The sequence below is a fragment of the Schistocerca cancellata genome, chromosome 7 (genome assembly GCF_023864275.1).
Source record: "Schistocerca cancellata isolate TAMUIC-IGC-003103 chromosome 7, iqSchCanc2.1, whole genome shotgun sequence".
Lineage (NCBI taxonomy): Eukaryota > Metazoa > Arthropoda > Insecta > Orthoptera > Acrididae > Schistocerca > Schistocerca cancellata.
The window spans coordinates 260,884,194-260,908,788 of record NC_064632.1 but is presented as its reverse complement, the minus strand read 5'-3'; the positions used below and the strand labels follow the sequence as shown (position 1 = coordinate 260,908,788).

Here is a 24,595-nt window from a genome sequence, read left to right as displayed (position 1 = left end):
GGTGGTTTGCGGAGAGGGTATGTAGATATAGGTGCAGAATTTCAGGGTAATTACTGGGTGTGGCGCTGAAATGCGGACAAATGAAAGTTTTTCTTAAAAGCAGATTTATTAAAACAAAATTTAAAAAATGAAAATCCTTTTACATATAAGTAGTGGTATCTCACAAGAGTAACATTACTCGACGTAACCCCCTTCAGCCGCAATGACCGCCTCCAATCTTGTCCCGAAGCGATCGCACGCACTCTTTAAAACAGCGCTGTCCATATTCGCGAATGCTGCTTCGATTTCGGTGCGTAGAAATACGACATTAGGGTGCCTCGTTTTATTGGTAAATCTTCGACTATGCTCCAAACATAGTAGTCGACGGGGTTCAAATCCGGGCTATTTGGGGGCCAGAACTCCTTTAACTAGAACATGTTGATATTACCCGAGAGCCAATTTTGGCCTAAATTGGTCTTATGAGGACCTCCTCTGCCATCCGACGCATTGTTCGCTCACTGACATTCAATACCGACGCCAGTTTCCTCAGCTATTGCCCCGTGTCCTCCGAAATCAGCGCCTGATCCTTTTCGATGACTGCCGCAGTTCGTGACACGCGTTTCCTCGAATGAGGTTTCCTCGCCAGGTTAGCGGAACCGTCTCCAGACTTCTCCAAAGCACTATATTTGGCCACATTCTCGTAAGCAGTTGGTCTCGGGTACCTGAAGAATCGAACTATTTCATTCGGTGAACACCCAGAGCGAAGACTTTTGATAATCGCGCCTCTTCGGTTGTACTCCGCACTTGTCCGTAACATCTTGGCCATTTTGAGGTTCTGACTGTTTACTAGATGCCTACAGCCATTCGCGACCTCCGGCGGAACTACGCTATGGCGGGAAATTCAAACTGAAATTTGTCCGGATTTAAGTGCCGCACTCTGTATGTAGTTCATGAAACAGTTGAAAAAAGGTACAGATAAATGGCCTATAACAATGTTACAGATGACACAGTTGGTGAAAAACAAATTCTCAACTTTTTCACAATGTTTATTGATGTTCAATGGGTCCACATTTAGTCACACGGCACACATCTAACTGTTAGTCCAATTCCGCCCATACCCGACCCAACATATCAGGAGCGACGGTAAAAACAGCTGCTGTGATGCGGTGTCGCTAGTCTTCCAGGTTCTGTGGTAGAGGTGGAACATGAACGCTATCAGTGATGTAACCCCACGAGAAAAAATTGCTACGCGTCCAGTCTGGCAACCGTGTATGGTGGTCACTCGAGCAGCGCCTGGTCTGCAGCCACAACATGGCGTATCTAGTGATGTGGCAACATCTCTTTCAGGTAACCTCGTATGTGGTTGTGGAAATGTAAATGGGCGCCATCTTGTTGAAAGATGAAATCCTTGCTATCAGTTCAAGTGCAGCATGTCGAGATAGGTGACACCATAGACAGCTCCCTCTCACCACAGAAGAAAGGTCCACAGACTATCTTATTGGACATAGTACAGAACACATTAGCTTCCTTAGAATCCTGGACATGTTCGATAGCTGGATGCAGATTCTCTGGCCTCCAAATGTGTGTGAAGTATTGGAAGATCTTTCCTGAAAGACTACAAGTGCCTTCGTCACCGAGGATTAATTTTTCTACGAAGTTCTCTTTTTCTAGATGCTCCTGCAGATCAATACAGAAATGTAGATGGCGCAATTTGCCATCATCGCTTACAGCTTGCAGGGGTGCAATTTGTACAGCTTTACTCTTAATCTCCTACAGACATTGTCCACACTTTTGCCTGAGGTATATTCGGTTCTGCGTTAGTTAATTAGGTATACTTTGTGGGACTTCGCAACATCACGTCCCTCACCCAGCCCACTGCCTGTTCTGACAAGTTCGGTAGGCCCGACCCTTTTGAATCACACAAACTACCATCCTTCTCGAATTTCTTATACCATTTCACTAAACTGTTGTAAACCGGTGATATCTTGTGAAACTTGTTACAGAAAGCTCTTTCTACACTCGCTGCCGATTGGCAACTGGCAAACTGTAGCACACAAAATGCTTTCTCTGTTTGCTTGGGGGCCATTTCCAAAACCTATTGTCAGTGGCGCCACTGTCGGCGGTTAACCAAACTAATTTGCCGGTATCAAGTTCAAAATAAATTTTTAGAGTTCTTCATTTAATTAACTAACAAACAACTACCCACTCCACCAAGGTCACTGTTCGAGAAACGTTGCCCCTTAGGGAACAACCACATGGACTACCATGATTCTTTGATAGCGCAATGCTAAGTGACGGCTGGCTCCATGCATCGGAACGCATGAGAGGATGGGCTGAACTAGTGGACAGGCAAACTTCCCCAGGTAGACCAGCATGTTTGTCTTCGCTTCCATCCAGCTCTGGAATATGGGTGTCCGTTAGCGTGCAGCTTAACTATCACCTTAGAAAAACGTCAAGTACAGACAACTAGCGAGTAGAAACTTTGCGTACTTTGCAAACCCCCATTGAGACTCGGCAGATGACAGTTTATACTGTGACGACATTTCACTGCAGATAGTCACTTGCCATCAGAATGCGAGTGCGCCCTGGTTACTCAAAAAACAAACAATGAGAGATTAATTGCGAATAGCGTGGCAGGGGAGAATTTTATCGCCTGTCGCTGTGACCGAGCGGTTCTAGGCGCTTCAGTCCGGAACCACGTTGCTGCTACGGTTGCAGGCTAGAATCCTGCCTCGGCCATGGATGTGTGTGATGTCTTCAGGTTAGTTAGGTTTAAGTAGTTCTAAGTCTTAGGGGACTGATGACCTCAGATGTTAAGTCCCATAGTGCTTAGAGCCATATTATTATTTTTTTTTTTTTTGAGAATTTTATTGATTCCGTTGAAATAAGCTGTGCACGGGCCGATGCACAGTAATTGTAAATTTTGATACCTGTACGCTTACGAGCTCAGCAGCAGTTTTTTGTTTCATCTAGTTAACAAATCCAAGCTCCCAAAGCAGGAGTGGTTTGCAGTGTGACTGTTTCTTCGTCCTACTTGCATAATAAGGAAAATAACAAACCATTCACTTTATCTTGTCGGTGGCGCTACATGACGCTCAGTAGAAACGTAGAGACGTTTATGAACGCAGGCTTAACGATTAACCTGCAATTGTACTGATTTTATCAGGAGCATCCCCGTGAATTTCGTTTTTTACAGTGATAGGGCACACGATTTCATGAGTAGGCACTTTTATTAAGAAAAGTTTATTTTAAGCCTCAGTTGCGTGACGTAAATTACTGATGACTAGTTCCCATCTTATATTATGATAATCTTCAAAACTATATTGAAAAATAAAAAATGAAGGTACCTGTTAAAATATTTAAACAAAGCCTAAAACATTTACAGAACTTCTGCGTTGTAACAATACCTGAGTGTTCATAGTTGGTGACTAGTTTAAATCCTTTAGGCAAAAGTAATCAGCGTGGATTATAACACAAAGAAATTATATAACATAGCAGTGTCAAATTTTGGCTAAGCGTTTCAGTTGTTACACAACTTACTGGTGAAGTCTATTCGTATTGTAGAGGCACTTAAGACGGGGATAATAGGTAGGGGTACAAGAAGCTGTGAGACAGGGTGTAGGAGGTGGAGGGGGGAGGGGTAAGAAGGGAAGTCGTCTAGCGTTGGGTCAGTGGGGTTGTCCTCTCCTGTTGCACTTTATGAGAGGCGGTGCTGGGTAGGACTTCAAAGCACGTCGTCAAAATTCTTAAAATGGGCGTGAATCCTTAAATCACATGGCGGATTAAGTGTCTCGTTAGGCTGTTGCAAGTGCTGTCAAGATTTCTCAAGCATTTATAGAATGTTCTCGGAAATAAACGTTAATCGCGGTGTGTAAAATTTGAAGGTGCATATCTGTTAGGCCTATAGAGTGTTTGTTTGCACTCAATTCATCTCAAATGCTGTATTACTGTTCTATATTGTAGTGTGCCTCGTAAAGTGAATATCTAAAACTGATGTCCCTGATTTAATATAACAGCGTTTCTTCTACATGTGTGTTGTGCTTTAATGCCCTTGATCTCCCGCCATCGTTCTCTCCAGCACCAAATTGACAATTCCCTCCTTGGTGCATCATGGTGTGTCCTATCAACTGATACCGTTTTTAATCAAGTTGTGCCATAAATTAATTTTCTCCCCAATTTGATTCATACTTCCTCATTAGTATTGCGATCTAATCATCTAATCTGCAGATTGTAATCGTTGCGGGTTCTTGAAGACGAAATAACTGATGAAGAGTTGCTTGTTGCTATGAATATCTTTTTATTTTATCCTATTCATCTAAATCACACCAACTTCATAGTGTAAACATTAAAAAAAACAATAATTACATTGATGGTGACAAACTTAGAAAACATCTACTTCCATCAGAGGCATGCCCACTACTACTTACATTCTGCAGTACTCACAATTTCCAAAGAGTTTACAAATCAAAAGGGTTTACAAACTTTCTCTGCAGGAGAAGAATCTTTACCAGCTTATATCATTATTTCATAAATAAATCCAGAAACAAATTTAATAATTAGCGTTTGATTGCGCAATTAATAATATGAATTTTAAGTACGCCAGAAATTTTGTAATTTCAATTATTCTTAAAAGAAGAGTAATTTTAACTGTTGGTACATACCGATTGCAACACATTTAATTTCTTTTTTATACATTTTAGCCTGAAATGTAATACATCGTATACAAAACCATTTGAATTCTTTTAGTGACACAGCGGAGATAATTTTAACCTATGTAAGAATCGATAGTATACATGGCATCCGTTATTTCTATAAGAAAAGGTAATGTTACAAGAAGATGATTCATTATAAGCTCCACATTTCAGAAGCTCTCTTGTTGTCTGAACCGCTTATTGTCTACGTTTCACTTCCACCTTCATAAAAGTCTTCTAAACACTTAAATTAATATTCGATGTTAACAAATTCGTCTTTTTCAGAAAGAGTCAGCCTGCGTGTTATACTCTCTCTGCTTCTGCCGTCATCACTTATTTTTTCTCAGATGCTTTCCGGTTGTAGAAGGATTAGCCGGAGGCAGTAGTTAAACGTTTCCAGGGTTCGCCTAATTCTGTTCTCTCTACACCAAAAGAAACTCATAAGTGCTAATGCCTTTATTGACGATTCTGCTGCGTATGGCACAGTAAACTACCTATGAGTCCTCACGAAGTCTACGAAATAACAAAGGATATTCGACTGACTTATGTGTTACGAGGTATGTTGCAGACTCGAAGATTGTACGTAAATTTGCAGGGGTAGAAAAGTAGATGGAGAAACCAAAAGAATGGATTGTCACAAGGGAGTGCTCCTTCCCCTGTTTTCTACTATATGTATACAAATGACCAACCACACCAGCCGGAAATAAATTCATATATGCAGATGCTACTGCCAGTACTGCTCAACCAAGAACAATTGAAGAGGTTGAAAGAAAATTGCATACCTTGGGGAATTTCCTGAAGGAATCTGACGGAGAAAGTGATCTAGAGGTGCATTCACCGACTTTTAATTTGGTATCAGTCACAAATTTCTATGTCCGAGTTGCCCTACCTAGTAGTACCCTTACAGATAATGTATTCACTCTACAAGAAGAAGTTAAAGTGACACATGCCTACCTGGTGGTAACCGAACTGCCAGATTACGATTCCCATTATATGACTCTGCTTTAAGTACAGTTCAGAAACACTTTAGAAAACCACTGAGACTGCCCAATAACAAAGCGTCTGAAGATTTTTAAAAAAGCATAAAAAATGTCAACTGATTTTGAGCCTAATGCTGACTCTAAGTTCAACCCATTTCTTAATAAGTATCCATTTTTGAAAGTAGTTTTCCTAAAAGGATAGTTAAATTTGACAATGCTAAGCCATTAAAGGTACCTTTGATCACTACAGATATCAGAGTCTCTTCACGATGAAAAAAGGACTGGTACAAAACCGTCAGAACAAGCAACAACGCAGACTTTCTTAGTGTAAACAGTACTGTAAAATATTAAGAAGGCTCGAAAAAAAATTCAGGACTGTGTACGTCTTGTCTGAAATCGACAGATAAAATAATAAAATAAAATCAATATGGAATATTGTTAAAAGAGAGACAGGGAAAGAGGGTGCAGAAGACGAAATTATTTCTGTGAAAAGAATGCAGGCATTGTAGAAGAAAGCTGATGTGCACTAAATAATTTTAGAAACGATTTTTTCGAAGAAAATGAGAAAACTGGTACAAATACTTCAGAGGAGAAAGCAAAACACTATACTGAAGAAACAATGCAGAAGACATTGAGCGTATTAAAAACTAATTTCACATTCCCATTTGAAATAAGAAAGATCATCATGACTCTAAAGAGAAAATTTTTTAAGCGGAGGATAATAATTACAATAAGACTAAAAAGTTGTAGTACTATAATATGTATCTTAGTCACTTATGAATGTACCATTAATTCAGAGTTTTCCCAGGAAGGCTGAAATGTGCCATAACTAGACCTCTCTATGAGAAAGGTGACTCCACCAATATCGATAACTATCCCCCAATATCAATCTTTATACAATTTTCTGAACTTTTGAGAAGGTAAAGCACACCAGGCTTGTCATCCATCTGTGAAATACGGGATACTTAGCTAGTCACAGTTTGGATTGGCTAAATGCACCTCTACATCACTTTCCGTGTCAGATTCCTTCAAGAAATTTACATTAAAATCACCACAGATTAATAATCCCTTCCTTTTGCCTGACGGATAGCACACTAACTCATCAAAATATTTCATCAAAATCTCTCAACTACCTAGTGGAGACCTTTATACTGTAACAGTCACAAATATTACATTTCCCAACAATAGCTCACAAAACATGCTTCCACACCCTTACCACTTATTTCTACATTCTTGTGTTTATATCCATGTTTAACGAATGTGAGAACTCCTCCTTATGCAGCTAAGTTATAACCATTTACGAGTATATTAACATTTTCTATCCCTGTGGTTATATTGTGTTCAGACAGATAAATGAGATCTTTTTTTCCAACTACTAAGATAACGCAAACAAATTAGCATTTCAATTGCTTTATGTTCCCCCTCCTCTAGCTAATATTCTAATGTAGCAAGTTGATTCCACTTTCCCTTCTATTATTATAAGATTAACTATGAGTCTCTGTCAACTTACTTCTTCTGTCTGTCTGTCTGTCTGAACTTGACCTAATATCACTGTCTCATCTGACAAAGATAACCACAAGGACATGCCTCTGTGTTCTGGTGGCTTCCTTATCTCTTCTGATGCTAACTTGTTCTGAGCCCTCCTTTACAGGTGTACGTCCTTGTGTTCTTTTGGCAACTACTGGAACAGCACCATATGAGATTTTACAGGATTTGTCATGACGCCACAGAAGCTACATTTGTGTGCTCCGTTAACATATAGAAATATAGAAAAGAACTTCCACATTTTGTACATTGCAGTGGAGGGTGGGGCTGTGAGCTTGGCGGGTTATTATCGCCAACTGGGATCTTCACTGACTTATCGAAAGCACTTGATTCCCTTACTCATACCACTCTTTTAGAGAAGTTAAGTTTTTATGGAAGAGTAGTTCAGCAAATGCCTGATTTAGTTCATATCTCAGAAACAGCCTGCAGAAAGTTAGCCTAGGCTGTTCGAGTAACACAGAGACGCTACATCGTCTGAATAGGCAGAAATTACAATGAGAGTCCCACAGGGTTCGACCAGCGCCCCTTTTAATGTTTTTGCTTTATGTTATTCTGCCATGTTACTTGAATCAGGAGGCAGAATTAGTCTTCTTTAAAATGACGTAAGCATTATTGTGAAGCCGAGAAAAGAAAGGTCAACAGAGTGAACCGTGATTGATACTTTTCTGAAAGCTACTAAATGATTTTGCGCAAATGGGCTAACATTAAAATTTCAAAAAACCCAGCTCACCCACTTTTTTACTGTCAAAAATATTGCACCTCCAGTTAACGTAGTACGCCAACGAGAAATAATAAACATGTAAAAATGTGTAAGTACTTAGTTGTGCATATAAGCTGCAACTGGAGAAACCATATAGTAGACTTGCTAGAATGTTTAGGTTCAGCTACTTTTGCCATAATAATAAAACTCCTTGACAATTTACCCACGGGAGTAAAATGTCTGACAGCAGAAGTGTTTTCAAATGTAGAGTAAAAATACACTCCTGGAAATGGAAAAAAGAACACACTGACACCGGTGTGTCAGACCCACCATACTTGCTCCGGACACTGCGACAGGACTGTACAAGCAATGATCACACGCACGGCACAGCAGACACACCAGGAACCGCGGTGTTGGCCGTCGAATGGCGCTAGCTGCGCAGCATTTGTGCACCGCCGCCGTCAGTGTCAGCCAGTTTGCCGTGGCATACGGTGCTCCATCGCAGTCTTTAACACTGGTAGCATGCCGCGACAGCGTGAACGTGAACCGTATGTGCAGTTGACGGACTTTGAGCGAGGGCGTATAGTGGGCATGCGGGAGGCCGGGTGGACGTACCGCCGAATTGCTCAACACGTGGGGCGTGAGGCCTCCACAGTACATCGATGTTGTCGCCAGTGGTCGGCGGAAGGTGCACGTGCCCGTCGACCTGGGACCGGACCGCAGCGACGCACGGATGCACGCCAAGACCGTAGGATCCTACGCAGTGCCGTAGGGGACCGCACCGCCACTTCCCAGCAAATTAGGGACACTGTTGCTCCTGGGGTATCGGCGAGGACCATTCGCAACCGTCTCCATGAAGCTGGGCTACGGTCCCGCACACCGTTAGGCCGTCTTCCGCTCACGCCCCAACATCGTGCAGCCCGCCTCCAGTGGTGTCGCGACAGGCGTGAATGGAGGGACGAATGGAGACGTGTCGTCTTCAGCGATGAGAGTCACTTCTGCCTTGGTGCCAATGATGGTCGTATGCGTGTTTGGCGCCGTGCAGGTGAGCGCCACAATCAGGACTGCATACGACCGAGGCACACAGGGCCAACACCCGGCATCATGGTGTGGGGAGCGATCTCCTACACTGGCCGTACACCACTGGTGATCGTCGAGGGGACACTGAATAGTGCATGGTACATCCAAACCGTCATCGAACCCATCGTTCTACCATTCCTAGACCGGCAAGGGAACTTGCTGTTCCAACAGGACAATGCACGTCCGCATGTATCCCGTGCCACCCAACGTGCTCTAGAAGGTGTAAGTCAACTACCCTGGCCAGCAAGATCTCCGGATCTGTCCCCCATTGAGCATGTTTGGGACTGGATGAAGCGTCGTCTCACGCGGTCTGCACGTCCAGCACGAACGCTGGTCCAACTGAGGCGCCAGGTGGAAATGGCATGGCAAGCCGTTCCACAGGACTACATCCAGCATCTCTACGATCTCCATTGGAGAATAGCAGCCTGCATTGCTGCGAAAGGTGGATATACACTGTACTAGTGCCGACATTGTGCATGCTCTGTTGCCTGTGTCTATGTGCCTGTGGTTCTGTCAGTGTGATCATGTGATGTATCTGACCCCAGGAATGTGTCAATAAAGTTTCCCCTTCCTGGGACAATGAATTCACGGTGTTCTTATTTCAATTTCCAGGAGTGTATTTCTCCTTTGCAATTTCTATACTACAGAGCAATTCTTGAGTCCAATTAACTAGTTATATACTTAAAAAATAAACGACCACCTTGCACTCATATAAATATAGCATTTTTATTTAGTTTTATATCAGTGTTTTATGTTTGTTCTATTGACAAGTATCACATGATAACTTTTATTGCGAATTTGATCTATGAAACAAGCAACTAACTGACTAACTAAATGGATCGTACCGTTGCATTTTGGAACAAGAAGGGTAAAACTCGAGAAAACGTAGTGTGTTCCACAGATATTTGTTTATAAGAAACCGATTTTTTTGCCATTGAACTATAGAAATATAACTATTATTAAGTGATTGCGTCCTAAAAAGACAAAAAGCGGTTAATAATACACAATAAGAAAAAAAACATGCATCACGAAGAAATTAGTCGAATGGAACGAAAATCGATGGATGTGGCGTTCATGTATAGACAAACAAATGCTTTCAACGAAGCAACGAGTTTACTGTTACCAGTCACTGTTTATTTACAAAATAAACAGTGGCTGTTAACTTTAAACTTGTTGTTTCATTTATTTATAAAATAAACACTGGATGCCAACAGTAAACTTGTTTCATTCGTTACCAATAACAGACACCGTAAAGCCTACCCTAAAAGTCATCATTTAAACAAATGATTATCGTTTCAGAAAAAATGGACGGCTTATTCAAGAGAAAGAGCTTCACAAATCGAGCTACTCTATAACTCATTTTTACACATCTGCTTCCTTATGCAAGCAGTTATTCGGCTTGACATTGATTGACGGGGTTGTTGGACGTCGTCCTGAGGGATATTGTGCCAAATTCTGTCCAACTGGGGCGATAGATCGTCAAAATGCCAAGCTGTTTGGAGGACCTGCCCATAACGCTCCAAACGTTCTCAGTTGGGGTGATATCCGGCGACCTTGCTGGCCAAGATAAGGTTTGGCAGGGACGAGGACAAGCAGTAGAAACTCTCATCGTGTGCGGGCGGGCGTTATCTTGCTGAAATTTAAGCACAGAATGGCTTTCCATGGCGGGCAACGAAACGGGTCGTAGAATATCATCGACGTACCGCTGTGCTGTAAGGGTGCCTCGGATGACAACCAAAGCGTTGCTGGTATGAAATTATATGGCAACCCAGACCAACACTCCTGATTGTCGGCCCTTACGGCGAGTGACAGCCAGGCTGGTATCCCACCCGCTGTCCAGGGCGTCTCCAGACACGTCTTCGCTGGTCATCTGGACTCAGTTCGACGCGGGAATCTTGACTGAAGACAATTCTACTCAAATCAATGAGTTTCCAGACCCTGATGACCACTGAAGAAGTGCCTAGACACCTCAGACAGAGATGAGATATCAACCAGACTGTCGTCCGTCATACAGCTCGAGAACCAGGAGAGATAGTTTGGGGCGCCATTTCCTTTCATAACAGGACCTCTTTGGTTATCATCCGCGACATCCTCGCGGGCGAGCGGTACGTCGATGATATTCTATGACCCGTTTTGCTGCCCTTCATGGTGAGCCATCCTGACTTACACTTCAGCAAGATAATGCCCACCAGCGCACAACTAGAGTATCTACGGCCTGTGTTCGTGTCTGCCAGATCCAACCTTCGCCAGCAAGGATTTCTCCCCAACTGAGAACTTCTGGAGCGTTGTGGGCACAGCCCTCCGAAAAGCTCGGGATTTTGACGATCTAACGCTCCAATTGGACGGAGTTTGGTACAATATCTCCCAGGACGACACCAAACAATTCTATCAATCAATACCAAGCCGAATAAATTACTTCATAAGGGCCAGAGGTGGACTGATGTGTTATTGGCTTGCTCAATTTGTGACGTTCTTTCTCTTGAATAAATGTTCGCCCGCTTAGCAGAGTGGTCAGTGCGTCTGACTGCCATGCTTTGGGCCCGGGTTCGATTCCCGGCCGAGTAGGCGATACTCTCCACTTCATTTTACCGTCATCGCCTCGTAAATCGCCCAACGTGGTGCCAAATGAAAACATTTGCATTTCGGCCGCCGAAGTTCCCCAGGTGAGGACGCCAGGGCGTCAATGTCATACGGCCATTTAATTTTTCTTCAATAAATCATTCAATTTTTCTGAAATGTTAATCATTTCTTTGTCTGTGCGTGGACGTCAAATCTACCGATTCTCGTCCCATTAGAGTAATATCTTCGTGGGACATCGTTATTTCTTTTGTCTTAGAATGTACATAAATATTGTTGTTGTTGTTGTGGTCTTCAGTCCCGAGACTGGTTTGATGCAGCTCTCCTTGCTACTCTATCCTGTGCAAGCTTCTTCATCTCCCAGTACCTACTGCAACCTACATCCTTCTGAATCTGCTTGGTGTATTCATCTCTTGGTCTCCCTCTACGATTTTTACCCTCTACGCTGCCCTCCAATACTAAATTGGTGATCCCTTGATGCCTCAGAACATGTCCTACCAACCGATCCCTTCTTCTAGTCAAGTTGTGCCACAAACTTCTCTTCTCCCCAATCCTATTCAACACCTCCTGATTAGTTATGTGATCTACCCATCTAATCTTCAGCAGTCTTCTGTAGCACCACATTTCGAAATCTTCTATTCTCTTCTTGTCTAAACTATTTATCGTCCATGTTCCACTTCCATACATGGCTACAATCCATACAAATACTTTCTGAAACGACTTATTGACACTTAAATCTATACTCGATCTTAACAAATTTCTCTTCTTCAGAAACGCTTTCCTTGCCATTGCCAGTCTACATTTTATATCTTCTCTACTTCGACCATCATCAGTTATTTTGCTCCCCAAATAGCAAAACTCCTTTACTACTTTAAGTGTCTCATTTCATAATCTAATTCCCTCAGTATCACCCGACTTAATTCGACTACATTCCATTATCCTCGTTTTGCTTTTGTTGGCGTTCATCTTATATCCTTCTTTCAAGACACTATCCATTCCGTTCAACTGCTCTTCCAAGTCCTTTGCTGTCTCTGACAGAATTACAATCTCATCGGCGAACCTCAAAGTTTTTATTTCTTCTCCATGGATTTTAATACCTACTCCGAATTTTTCTTTTGTTTCCTTCACTGCTTGCTCAATATACAGATTGAATAACATCGGGGAGAGACTACAACCCTGTCTCACTCCCTTCCCAACCACTGCTTCCCTTTCATGCCCCTCAACTCTTATAACTGCCATTTGGTTTCTTAGTGGACCAAAACGTATTCCTAGATCTTCATCGATACCCCACTATCAACCTTACGGCGCATGGCGAATGGTACCTCGTACAACTAGTAGTCATACCCTTTCCTGTTCCATTCTCAAAGATAACAAGAGAAAAATGGCTATCTATATAACTCCGTATGGGCCCTAATTTCTCGTTTCTTATATTCGTTGTACTTGCGCGCAATGTCTATTGGAGGCAATCACCTTCAAACGCCGGTTCCCTAAATTTTCTGAGTAGTGTTTCTCGAAAAGAATGTCACATGCCCTCCAGGGATTCCCAAGTTCCAGAAGCATCTGCGTGACATCTACATGTTGTTCCAACCTACCGGTAACAAATCCAGCAGCCCGCCTCTGGTTTGTTTCGAAGTATTTCATCAATGCGACCTGGTACCGATTCCAAACACTCGAGCAGTACTCAAGAATAGGTCGCACTAGCGTCATATATGCGGTTTCCTTTAATGAGGAACCACACTTTCCTAGAATTCTCCCAGTTCGCCTTTCTTACTACAATCCTCGCATGCTCGTCCCATTTCATATCGATTGGCAACGTCACTCCCAACTATTTAAATGACATAACTCTGTCAAGCTGAACACTACTAATGCTGTATCCGAACATTACAGATGTGTTCTTCCTACTCATAAGCATTAACTTACATTTTTCTGCATTTGGAGCTAGCTGCCATTCATCACACCAGCTACAAATTTTGTCTAATTCATCTTGTATCCTCCTTCAATCACTCAACGACCGCACATTAGCATACATCACAGCTTCATCAGTGAACAACCGCAGTTTTCTGCCCACCCTCCCTGTCTGATCATTTATGTATATAGAGAATAATAGCGCTCCTATCACACTTCCCTGGGACACTCCCGACGATACCCTTGTCTCTGATGAACACTCTCCATCGAGACAACATACTATGTTCTCTGACTTAAAAAGGCTTCGAGTCACTCACATATCTGTGTGCCAGTTCCATATGCTCGTACCTTCGTTAACTGCCTGCAATGGGGCACCGTGCCGACACTTTCCACAGATCTAGAAATATGGAATCTGCTTGTTGCCCTGCATCGATAGCCGCAGTGTGTCATGTGAGTAAAGGGCAAGCTGGGTTCGCATGAGCGATGCTTTCTGAAAACTATAACGTTCTTTATAAATTCATTGAATGAATGTGTGACTCAGGAATGGGTACATAACTGGATTTATAGTGTAGCGTTCTGTAAGTGCAAGTGGTGTGCTTACTCTGTGTTATTGTTAGTAAAAGCTTGATACTAACTGAATGGGCAATGCAACTCCCAATACCAATAAAGAAATACAGTCACTGCAAAATACATTCTGGTCCTGTTCAAAACTGGTAACTTTGGTCCCTGTGCACATGACAGATAATTTAAATTCTCTTACCTCTGAAGCAGCAGAGGTTGAACGCGATGTATTCTGGTCTCTCATGAACAAATATATATATATATATTAGCTACAGACTCAGCGGTGTGCAATGCTGCCCGTAATACTTTGAAATATACATTAAATTCTTTTGGCTGATATATGGAAACATTTAAAAAAATTCAATGTCTTTGAAAAACATATGACCTGGACAGGGATGCGGTACTGATTTGGATGAATTACTAACACTGATCTTTTCAATAGTGAAATTGTATTGGAAGTTAAGTTTGCCTTTCCAAAACATCTGACAACTGAAATTACATTACTCAGAAAAATTACATTCTCTTTGGTAATTGAGTCACAACAATGAGGTTTATACAGCAAGAATTATGTAACCTCACTAAAAAAAAGCATAAATACAAATCATCAAATTACATATACCTGTGGTAACAAATCTTAGAAACATTACTAAAGGGAAATATGTAGCTAGCCTTTACATCAAATCTGTTTACGTACATTCTTGGGGATACACAACAATTGCATATTATCAGGCAACTCATCTACACTAACATGCTGGCAAAATGAAAGTCACAAATATTTAACATCTTTACCTTGCTTGCGAGAAGACTTATGCTTCCACATTGGTATCTCCAATAAGACATGTACTCGCAGTTCCTACATTATAATATAACTCTTGGTGGCTTCACAGAGCACACCACAAAAACTGCCTACTCCATCCTCTTTCGCTCACAGACAGCTACCCACTGCAGTACACCAAGCGCTCTTTTACTCCAACACTATAATCTCAGGCCACAAGCAATACCTTAGGCTCTGCGGTCGTGCACAGTCAGCGATCCGCTTTATAAAGTCTATCAGAAGCATACATGGTTTATAATATAATAGTTTCATTTTAGTTTACATTAGCAGCATTACAATATTCGGGTGCCACATACAAGTGTACCCAAGTAGACTCCTTTCAAAACCGTGCTGATTCGTGCACATGCGCTTCTCGGTCTCAAGAAAATTTATTACATTCGAACTGAGAACATGATCAAGGATTCTGTAGCAAACCGATGTTAGGGATACTGGTCTGTAATTTTGCAGATCCATTCTTTTGCCCTTCTTTTACCCGTAAATATTACTAAATGTGTGATTAATCTGAGTAAGATGAGTTCACAAATGCTGGCTTACTTGTCAAATCGTGGGCCACTGCTTCTTGAATATTGTTTCGAACTTTCTGCCAGTTGGACCAGTGTATAATTTAGACTAGTTATTAGATAAATTATAAGTTTCTTATCTTTCATGAGGCATGCTTACGTGCTGTAGTGTGTGTATGTGTGTGTGTGTGTGTGTGTGTGTGTGTGTGTGTGTGTGTGTGTGGGTGTGTGGGTGTGTGTGGGTGTGTGTGGGGTGTGATCTTTAAACTGTAGTACACCAAAGAGTACGTAGTACGATGTTGGGTGAAATGAAAGAAGAAGAAGTGAAGACGGTGTATGGTGGCAGGCATTGTATAAATTAGCAATATTGGAATGGTTGTTAGCTAGTAGAAGTAAGTGTATCGATTCCCGCCTCTGTTTGGCGCAGCACACATCCTGCCGGCCGTGCTGATGGCTTCTATGGGCTACGTGGGGGAGAACGAGGCGCTCGCCGTGGCCATCCTGAGCCTCTCACTGGGCTGCAACGGGGCCGCCACCGTCAGCAACCTCTCCAACCACCACGACCTCGCTCCCAACTACGCAGGTGAGTCCTTCCATCCGCGGTTTTTCCACTACACGAGGGTCAGTTTACAGACAGGCGTAATGCACAGGTTAGTAGCACTGGGAACTGGATGACTCAACAACAGCCCCAACATTTATTAAAGACTCGAAAACGGTGCTCTAAACAGCGTGCGCTTTAAAATGGAGCATGCGCAGCATCCAGAGTATTGTGATTTTTCAAGACCGGGGATCGTATGCTACGACAGAAACTTTGAACTAATGTTCTTGATGCGGCCTTCAGTCCAAAGACGAGTTTCATTCAGCTCTCCGTGCTACTCTATTCTGTGCAAGCCTCTTCGTCTCCGAGAAATTACTGCAACTTACGTCCTTCTGAATCTGCTTAGTGTATTCATCTCTTGGTCACCCTCTACAATTTTGACCCCCCACGCTTTACTTCAGTACTAAGTTGATGATTCCTTGATGCCTCAGAACGTGTCCTACCAGCTGATTTCTTCTTCTAATCAGGTTCTGCCATAAATTCATTTTCACCCCAATTCTATTCAGTATCTCCTCTACCCATCTAATCTTCAGCATTCTTCTGTAGCATCACATTTCGAAAGCTTTATCGTCCATGTTTCACATACATACATGGCTTCACTCCTTACAAACACTTTCGAAAAATACTTCCTGACACTTAAATCTATACTCGTTGTTAACAAATTTCTCTTCTTCAGAAACGCTTTCCTTGCCATTGCCAGTGTACATTTTGTACCCTCCCTGCTTCGACGCCGGCCGCGGTGGCCGAGCGGTTCTAGGCGCTACAGTCTTGATCCACGCGACCGCTACGGTCGCAAGTTCGAATCCTGCCTCGGGCATGGATGTGTGTGAGTTCTTAGGTTAGTTAGGTGTAAGTAGTTCTAACTTCTAGGGGACTGATGACCTCAGCAGTTAAGTCCCATAGTGCTCAGAGCCATTTCTGAACCTGCTTCGACCATCCTCAGTTATTTTGCTGCGGAAATAGCAAAACTTATCTACTACTTCAAGTGTCTGACTTCCTAATCTAATTCTCCCAGCATCACCTGCTTTAATTCGACTACATTCGATTAGCCTCGTTTTGATTTTGTTGATGTTCGTCTTATATCCTCCTTTGAAGACGCTGCCCATTCCATTCAACTGTTCTTCCAAGTCCTTTGCTGTCTCTGACAGAATTACAATGTCATTGGCAAAACTCAAGGTTTTTATTTCTTCTCTTTGGATTTTAATTCCTACTCCAAATATTTCTGCTGTTTCCTTTACTGCTTGTTCAATGTACAGATTGAATAACATCAGGGATAGGCTACAACCCTGTCTCACTCCCTTCTCAACCATTGCTTCCCTTCCGTGCTCCTCGAATCTTATAACTGACTTCTGGTTTCTGTACAAATTGTGTATAGCCTTTCGCTCCCTGGAAACTAGAAATTTGTGTTAAGTTCTTATGGGTCCAAACTACTGAGGTCATCGGTCCCTAGATTTACACACTACTTAATCTAACTTGAACTAACTTACTCTAAGGACAACACACACACCCATGCCCGAGGGAGGACTCGAACCTCCGACGGAGGGAGCCGCTCGAACCGTGGCAAGGCGCCATGGACCGCACGCCTACCCCGCGTAGCTTCACTCCCTGTATTTTACCCCTGCCACCTTCGCAACAGAAATCTACACAACTTTAGGTAAATTTTGCAATGCATTAAGAGAGTAAACAGTTTCTCGTCGGTACAATAGTCCTTCTAGTGTTTCTACGAGGACGACTGCAATGATAATTATCATCCTCGTCCACTATCGATTCTGTTCAACAGCTCTTCCAGTTGTTTTGCCTCATCTAAAAAAATTACTATATCACTGACAAACATCAATGTTTTCATTTGTTCCCTACGAACTTTAACTGTTTTTCCAAATTTCTCCTCGGCTTCCTTTAATGGTCGCTCGTTGTACACATTGAATAACATCGGGGGTAGGTTACAGCCGTGTCTCACGCCCTTCTCAACAACTGCACCCCATTTATATCTTTAGATTCATATAAATGCAGTCTCGTTTCTGTAATAGTTGTAGGTAACCTTTTGATACCTGAATTTTATCCCTGCTCCCTTCAGAATTCCGGTGATTCCCAGTTAGCCTTGTAACTGCCCATCTGTAAAAAGTTCGTAAAATATCTTCTATTACAGTCTAACGCAAAAATGTCTTTTCTTCTAATTTCATTTAAATGTATCAAACACTGGTGTCCAAAATTAAAGCAACAAACCGCTGTTTCCTCGTTCTGTGTCTAATTCATGATGTAATCATACATAAACTGAACAGTTGTGTCTAACTGATGGCGCGAAACTGTGAGCGTGTTGTATTTTTGCGTGTCGGCATAAGAATATCCATGACCATCCATAGCAAGAGGAAGCAAAGCAGTCCATAGTTGACTGCATTCCATACTGGCTGTGTACACAATCGACGGACGTATATGACCTGCTGGAGGAGGTGGCACTGAAGCAGGAAGAGGTCCAGTTCTGTGACACTTCGGATCAGAAGAGATTCTCTCTGGTTTTGAGCTGCTAACAGAAGTGGTAAAGGCTGCCAGTTTTGCTTGCAAGATGAAAGTAGGGCTGGTCATTGGCAGCATAGTCGACAAGACCGATTGCGGACCTCTGGTACAGAGCCTAGGGGAGGGTCTCTGTCAGAGGCTCTGACGGTTCTGCGACAGCGTGGGCTGCAGATTCCTCGACTTGCGCCAAAGGGTGGCTGTGTTTCAGGTTCCGCTGAATAGGTTAGCAGTCCACCGTTAGCAGGAGGCCGCTGTGCGGCTGTGCGGCGTGCACTGGCTGGTTTTTTATGTTAGAGGGCCTCGGAAAAACACAAAAAGGGCTTCAGTCAGAAAATACCAGAGCTCCAAGCGCTAATAGAAGGCACTAATGCTCAAATCGTTATACGTGCTGAAAGTTGACTAAAACCGGAGATAAGCTCAGCCGAATTTTTTCCGAAGAACCTAACGGTGTTCCGAAAGGATAGGCTAAACACGGTTGGCTGTGGCGTGTTTGTTGATGTTTGAAGTAATTTACCTTCTCGCGAAATTGAAGTAGATAGTTCCTGTGAGTTAGTATGGGCAGAGATCATTGTTGGCAACCGGAATAAAATAATAATTGTATCATTTTACCGACCTCCCAATTCAGATAATACAATTGGTGAAAGGTTCAAAGAAAACTTGAATATGATTTCAAAAACGTACCCGACTCATACGATAATAGTTGGTGGTGACTTTAATTTACCCTCGATATGTTGGCGAAAATACATGTTTAATTCCGGAGGTACGCATAAAACATAGTCCGAAATTGTGCTAAGCGCATTCTCTGAAAATTATTTCGAGCAGTTAGTTCATGAGCCCACGAGAATAGTAAACGGTTGTGAAAACACACTTGACCTCTTAGCAACAAATAATCCTGAGCTAATATCAAGCATCAAACCGGATACAGGGTTTAGTGAACACAAGGTTGTCGAAGCGAGGCTGAATATTGTAATCCCCAAATCCCTCAAAAATAAAGAAAAAATATACCTATTCAAAAACTCAGATAAAAATTCACTTGAAGCCTTTCTGAGACACAATCTCCACTCGTTCCAAATTAATAATATAAGTGTAGACCAGATGATGATGATGATGTTTGGTTTGTGGGGCGCTCAACTGCGTGGTTATCAGCGCCCGTACAATTTCCAAACCTTTGCTCAGTCCAATTTCGCCATTTTCCTGGATGATGATGAAATGATGAGGACAACACAAACACCCAGTCATCTCGAGGCAGGTGAAAATCCCTGACCCCGCCGGGAATCGAACCCGGGACCCCGTGCTCGGGAAGCGAGAACGCTACCGCGAGACCACGAGCGGCGGACGTGTAGACCAGATGTGGCTTTAATTCAAAGAAATAGCATCTGCAGCAATTAAGAGATTTATCCCAAATAAATTAACAAACGACGGAGCTGATCCTCCTTGGTACACAAAACAGGTTAGAACACTGTTGCAGAAACAACGATACAAACATGCCAAATTTAAACAGACGCAAAATCCCCAAGATTGGCGACTTTTTGCAGAAGCTCGAAATTTAGAGCGGACTTCAATGCGAGATGCTTATAATAGTTTCCACAACGATACTTTGTCTCGAAACCTGGCAGAAAATCCAAAGATATTCTGGGTGTATATAAAGTGTGCCAGCGGCAAGACACAATCAGTGCCTTCTCTGCGCGATAACAATGGGGATGCTATCGAAGACAGTGCTTCCAAAGCAGAATTACTAAACAGGGCCTTCCGAAATGCCTTCACAAAAGAAGACGAAGTAAATATTCCAGAATTCGAATCAAGAACATCTGCCAACATGGTAACGTAGAAGTAAACATTCTCGGAGTAGTTAAGCAACTTAAATCACTTAATAAAAGCAAGTCTTCTGGTCCAGACTGTATACCAATTAGGTTCCTTTAGGAGTATGGTGATGCATTAGCTCCATACTTAACAATCATATACAACCTTCGCTCGACGAAAGATCCGTAGCCAAAGACTGGAAAGTTGAACAGGTCACACCAATATTCAAGAAAGGTAATAGGAGTAATCCACTCAATTACAGCCCCATTTCGTTAACGTCGATATGCAGCAGGATTTTGGAACATATATAGTGTTCGAACATTATGAATTACTTCGGAGAAAACGGTCTATTGACACACAGTCAACATGGGTTTAGAAAACATCGTTCCTGTGAAACACAACTAGCTCTTTATTCACATGAAGTGTTAAGTGCTATTGACAAGGGGTTTCAGATCGATTCCGTATTTTTGGATTTCCGGAAGGCTTTTGCCACTGTACCGCACAAGCGGCTTGTGGTGAAATTACTTGCCTATGGAATATCGTCTCAGTTATGTGACTGGATTCGTGATTTCCTGTCAGAGAGGTCACAGTTCGTAGTAATTGATAGAAAGTCATCGAGTAAAACAGAAGTGACTTCTGGCGTTCCCCAAGATAGTGTTATAGGCCCTCTTCTGTTCCTTATGTATACAGGGTGTTACAAAAAGGTACGGCCAAACTTTCAGGAAACATTCCTCACACACAAAGAAGGAAAATATGTTATGTGGACATGTGTCCGGAAACGCTTACTTTCCATGTTACAGCTCATTTTATTACTTCTCTTCAAGTCACATTAATCATGGAATGGAAACACACAGCAACAGAACGTACCAGCGTGACTTCAAACACTTTGTTACAGGAAATGTTCAAAATGTCCTCCGTTAGCGAGGATACATGCATCACCCTCCGTCGCATGGAATCCCTGATGCGCTGATGCAGCCCTGGAGAATGGCGTATTGTGTCACAGTCGTCCACAATACGAGCACGAAGAGTCTCTACATTTGGTACCGGGGTTGCGTAGGTAAGAGCTTTCAAATGCCCCCATAAATGAAAGTCAAGAGGGTTGAGGTCAGGAGAGAGTGGAGACCTCTACCAATCCACCGGTCACGGAATCTGTTGTTGAGAAGCGTACGAACACTTCGACTGAAATGTGCAGGAGCTCCATCGTGCATGAACCACATGTTGCGTCGTACTTGTAAAGGCACATGTTCTAGCAGCACAGGTAGAGTATCCCGTATGAAATCATGATAACGTGCTCCATTGAGCGTAGATGGAAGAACATGGGGACCAATCAAGATATCACCAACAATGCCTGCACAAACGTTCACAGAAAATCTGTGTTGATGACGTGACTGCACAATTGCGTGCGGATTGTCGTCAGCCCACACATGTTGATTGTGAAAATTTACAATTTGATCGAGTTGGAATGAACCCTCATCCGTAAAGAGAACATTTGCACCGAAATGAGGATTGACATATTGTTGGATGAACGATTCGCAGAAGTGTACCCGTGGAGGCCAATCAGTTGCTGATAGTGCCTGCACACGCTGTACATGGTACGGAAACAACTGGTTCTCCCGTAGCACTCTCCATACAGTGACGTGGGCAACGTTACCTTGTACAGCAGCAACTTCTCTGACGCTGACATTAGGGTTATCGTCAACTGCACGAAGAATTGCCTCGTCCATTGCAAGTGTCCTCGTCGTTCTAGGTCTTCGCCAGTCGCGAGTCATAGGCTGGAATGTTCCGTGCTCCCTAAAGCGCCGATCAATTGCTTCGAACGTCTTACTGTCGGGACACCTTCGTTCTGGAAATCTGTCTCGATACAAACGTACCGCGCCACGACTATTGCCCCGTGCTAATCCATACATCAAATGGGCATCTGCCAACTCCGCATTTGTAAGCATTGCACTGACTGCAAAACCACGTTCGTGATGAACAGTAACCTGTTGATGCTACGTACTGATCGGCTTGATGCTAGTACTGTAGAGTAATGAGTCGCATGTCAACACAAGCACCGAAGTCAACATTACCTTCCTTCAATTGGGCCAGCTGGCAGTGAATCGAGGAAGTACAGTACATACTGACGAAACTAAAATGAGTTCTAACATGGAAATTAAGCGTTTCCGGACACATGTCCACATAACATCTTTTCTTTATTTGTGTGTGAGGAATGTTTCCTGAAAGTTTGGCCGCACCTTTTTGTAACACCCTGTATAAACGATTTGGGAGACAATCTGAGCAGCCCTCTAATGTTGTTTGCAGATGATGCTGTAGTTTATCGATTAATAAAGTCGTCATAAGATCAAAACAAATTGCAAAACGATTTAGAAAAGATATCTGTATGGTACGAAAATTGTAAATTGAGCCTAAATAACGAAAAGTGTAAAGTCATCCGCATGAGCGCTAAAAGGAGTCCATTAAACTTCGGTTACACGATTAATCAGTCAAATCTAAAGATCGTAAATTCAACTAAATACCTAGGAATTACAATTACGAACAATTTAAACTGGAAGGAACACATAGAAATTGTTGAGGGGAAGGCTAACCAAAGACTGCGTTTTATTGGAAGGACGCTTAGAAAATGTAACAGATCTACTAATGAGACTGCCTACACACCTCGCTTGTCTGTCTTATTTTAGAATACTGCTGCGCGGTGTGGGATCCTAATCAGATAGGATTGATGGAGAACTTCGAAAAAGTTCAAAGAAGGGCAGCACGTTTTGAAATATCGTGAAATAGAGGAGAAATTGGCACTGAAATGATAGAGGATTTGGGATGGACATATTTAAAAAAAGAGCTATTTTTCGTTGCGGCAGAATCTTCTCACGAAATTCCAATCACCATCTTGTAAGGCGTCCGGATTTTATGGACCTTACATGAGCCTGAACCATAATTATATTATATCAACAAAAGGCAATTGCAGTTAATCTCATGCACAGAAAACTAACAAAACAAAATCTACCAATATATGGACTGGCATGAACAAACAAATTAAAGTGAAACGCATTTTGGAGATGAACCGAGCACGTGGTTAATGATATCGTAAAAATGCCATTTAGCAAGAGAATGGTGAGCTTCAGCGCAGAAAGGGATAAGGCTACAACAATACAGTATTCCTTTTAAAGTAAATAAGGCTGGGACCGAGGGTAAGAGGCTGCATGTCGTTAACGGGGCTAGGCTGCGACCCAGGAATAAAAATAAAAATTTTTATTCACCTCTAACAAGACAGTGATTAGCTGAAGCCATACTTGGCGACGCAGACGCGACACGCTGGGGAGATCCTCATTATATAAAATCATTTTGAGACCTAAAATTAAGGCTCTATATCTCTCTTGTCTCGCGGCAGACTGCACAAGTGTGTGGAAATAAGCGAGGGCATTGAGAGCTTTGCTTTCTGCGAAGGGAGGACGATATGCTTCACGTATTGTGGCGACAGATAGCAAAGCGGTAGTAAATTATCCCTGCAGGAATTTTTGCGGGCAAAGAAATTGTGCACATCGCTCCAACCATAGCGAGTGTGCAATAGCCATTATTTCTACTAGGGAAAGATTAACTTTCTACGGAACGCAGGAAAGTTGCGACTGAGTGAATTCAGTCAAGGCCAGAGCAGGGAATTAGCGTTTCATATCCAGAACGGAGTCAACGTCATTGTAGGTGCCGCTTGGCAAAGTACCATCTCGCATTAGGCCACAGTATCATGTTGAGTCTAGATTTTGCTCACTCCAACTTGCATACACTTTGACCATTGAATATGAAAAGCTAGGATACTAACCTACCCTCACATTGAGTACATGAGAGTTTTTTCATTGGTTCAAAAAGTAAATTTATTATCCACCAGCTCAGTGCATTGACCAGCTACGAAAATGTAGATTTAAATGAGCTGATGAAGATATTTACTAATCATTCTTTCCTATGATAAAAAACTTTCATGTGTAGAGATAACTATTTTAATAACCATCATTTCAATATGTTCAAGAATAAAATATTTTGTTATTGAGTGTCGAAAGTAATTGAACATGATTGTTGTTTATCACTTGACCCCTGAAAGCAACAGTTATTTAATTATTTGTAGAATATTTAATTATATGTAGAATAAAAAAGTGAATAGCTGTGTTGTCTTTCTAGAATAGACCTCAAACTTTCACTTTTATTAATTCATGCATTCTAGTTACGTGACAGCAGCATTTCTAATGATTTTTGTTACGATCCATACCTGGTATTAGCTGCCTTACAGGGCCAAGCTCATATTTATTTAGAACGTACGTTTAGCACCCTGGGCCTGAGAAGACAGTTC

At 42.3% G+C, this 24,595-nt stretch overlaps 1 protein-coding gene across 1 annotated transcript in view; it reads left to right on the top strand.

Moving 5' to 3' along the window:
- The window catches only part of LOC126092725 (sialin-like), a 158,846-nt gene that overhangs the window by 120,329 nt on the left and 13,922 nt on the right, over positions 1–24,595 (top strand). Inside the window, exon 9 of the mRNA XM_049908449.1 lies at positions 15,781–15,936. Within this exon, the coding sequence (XP_049764406.1) occupies positions 15,781–15,936 (156 nt within the window). The remainder of the gene's footprint in view (positions 1–15,780; positions 15,937–24,595) is intronic.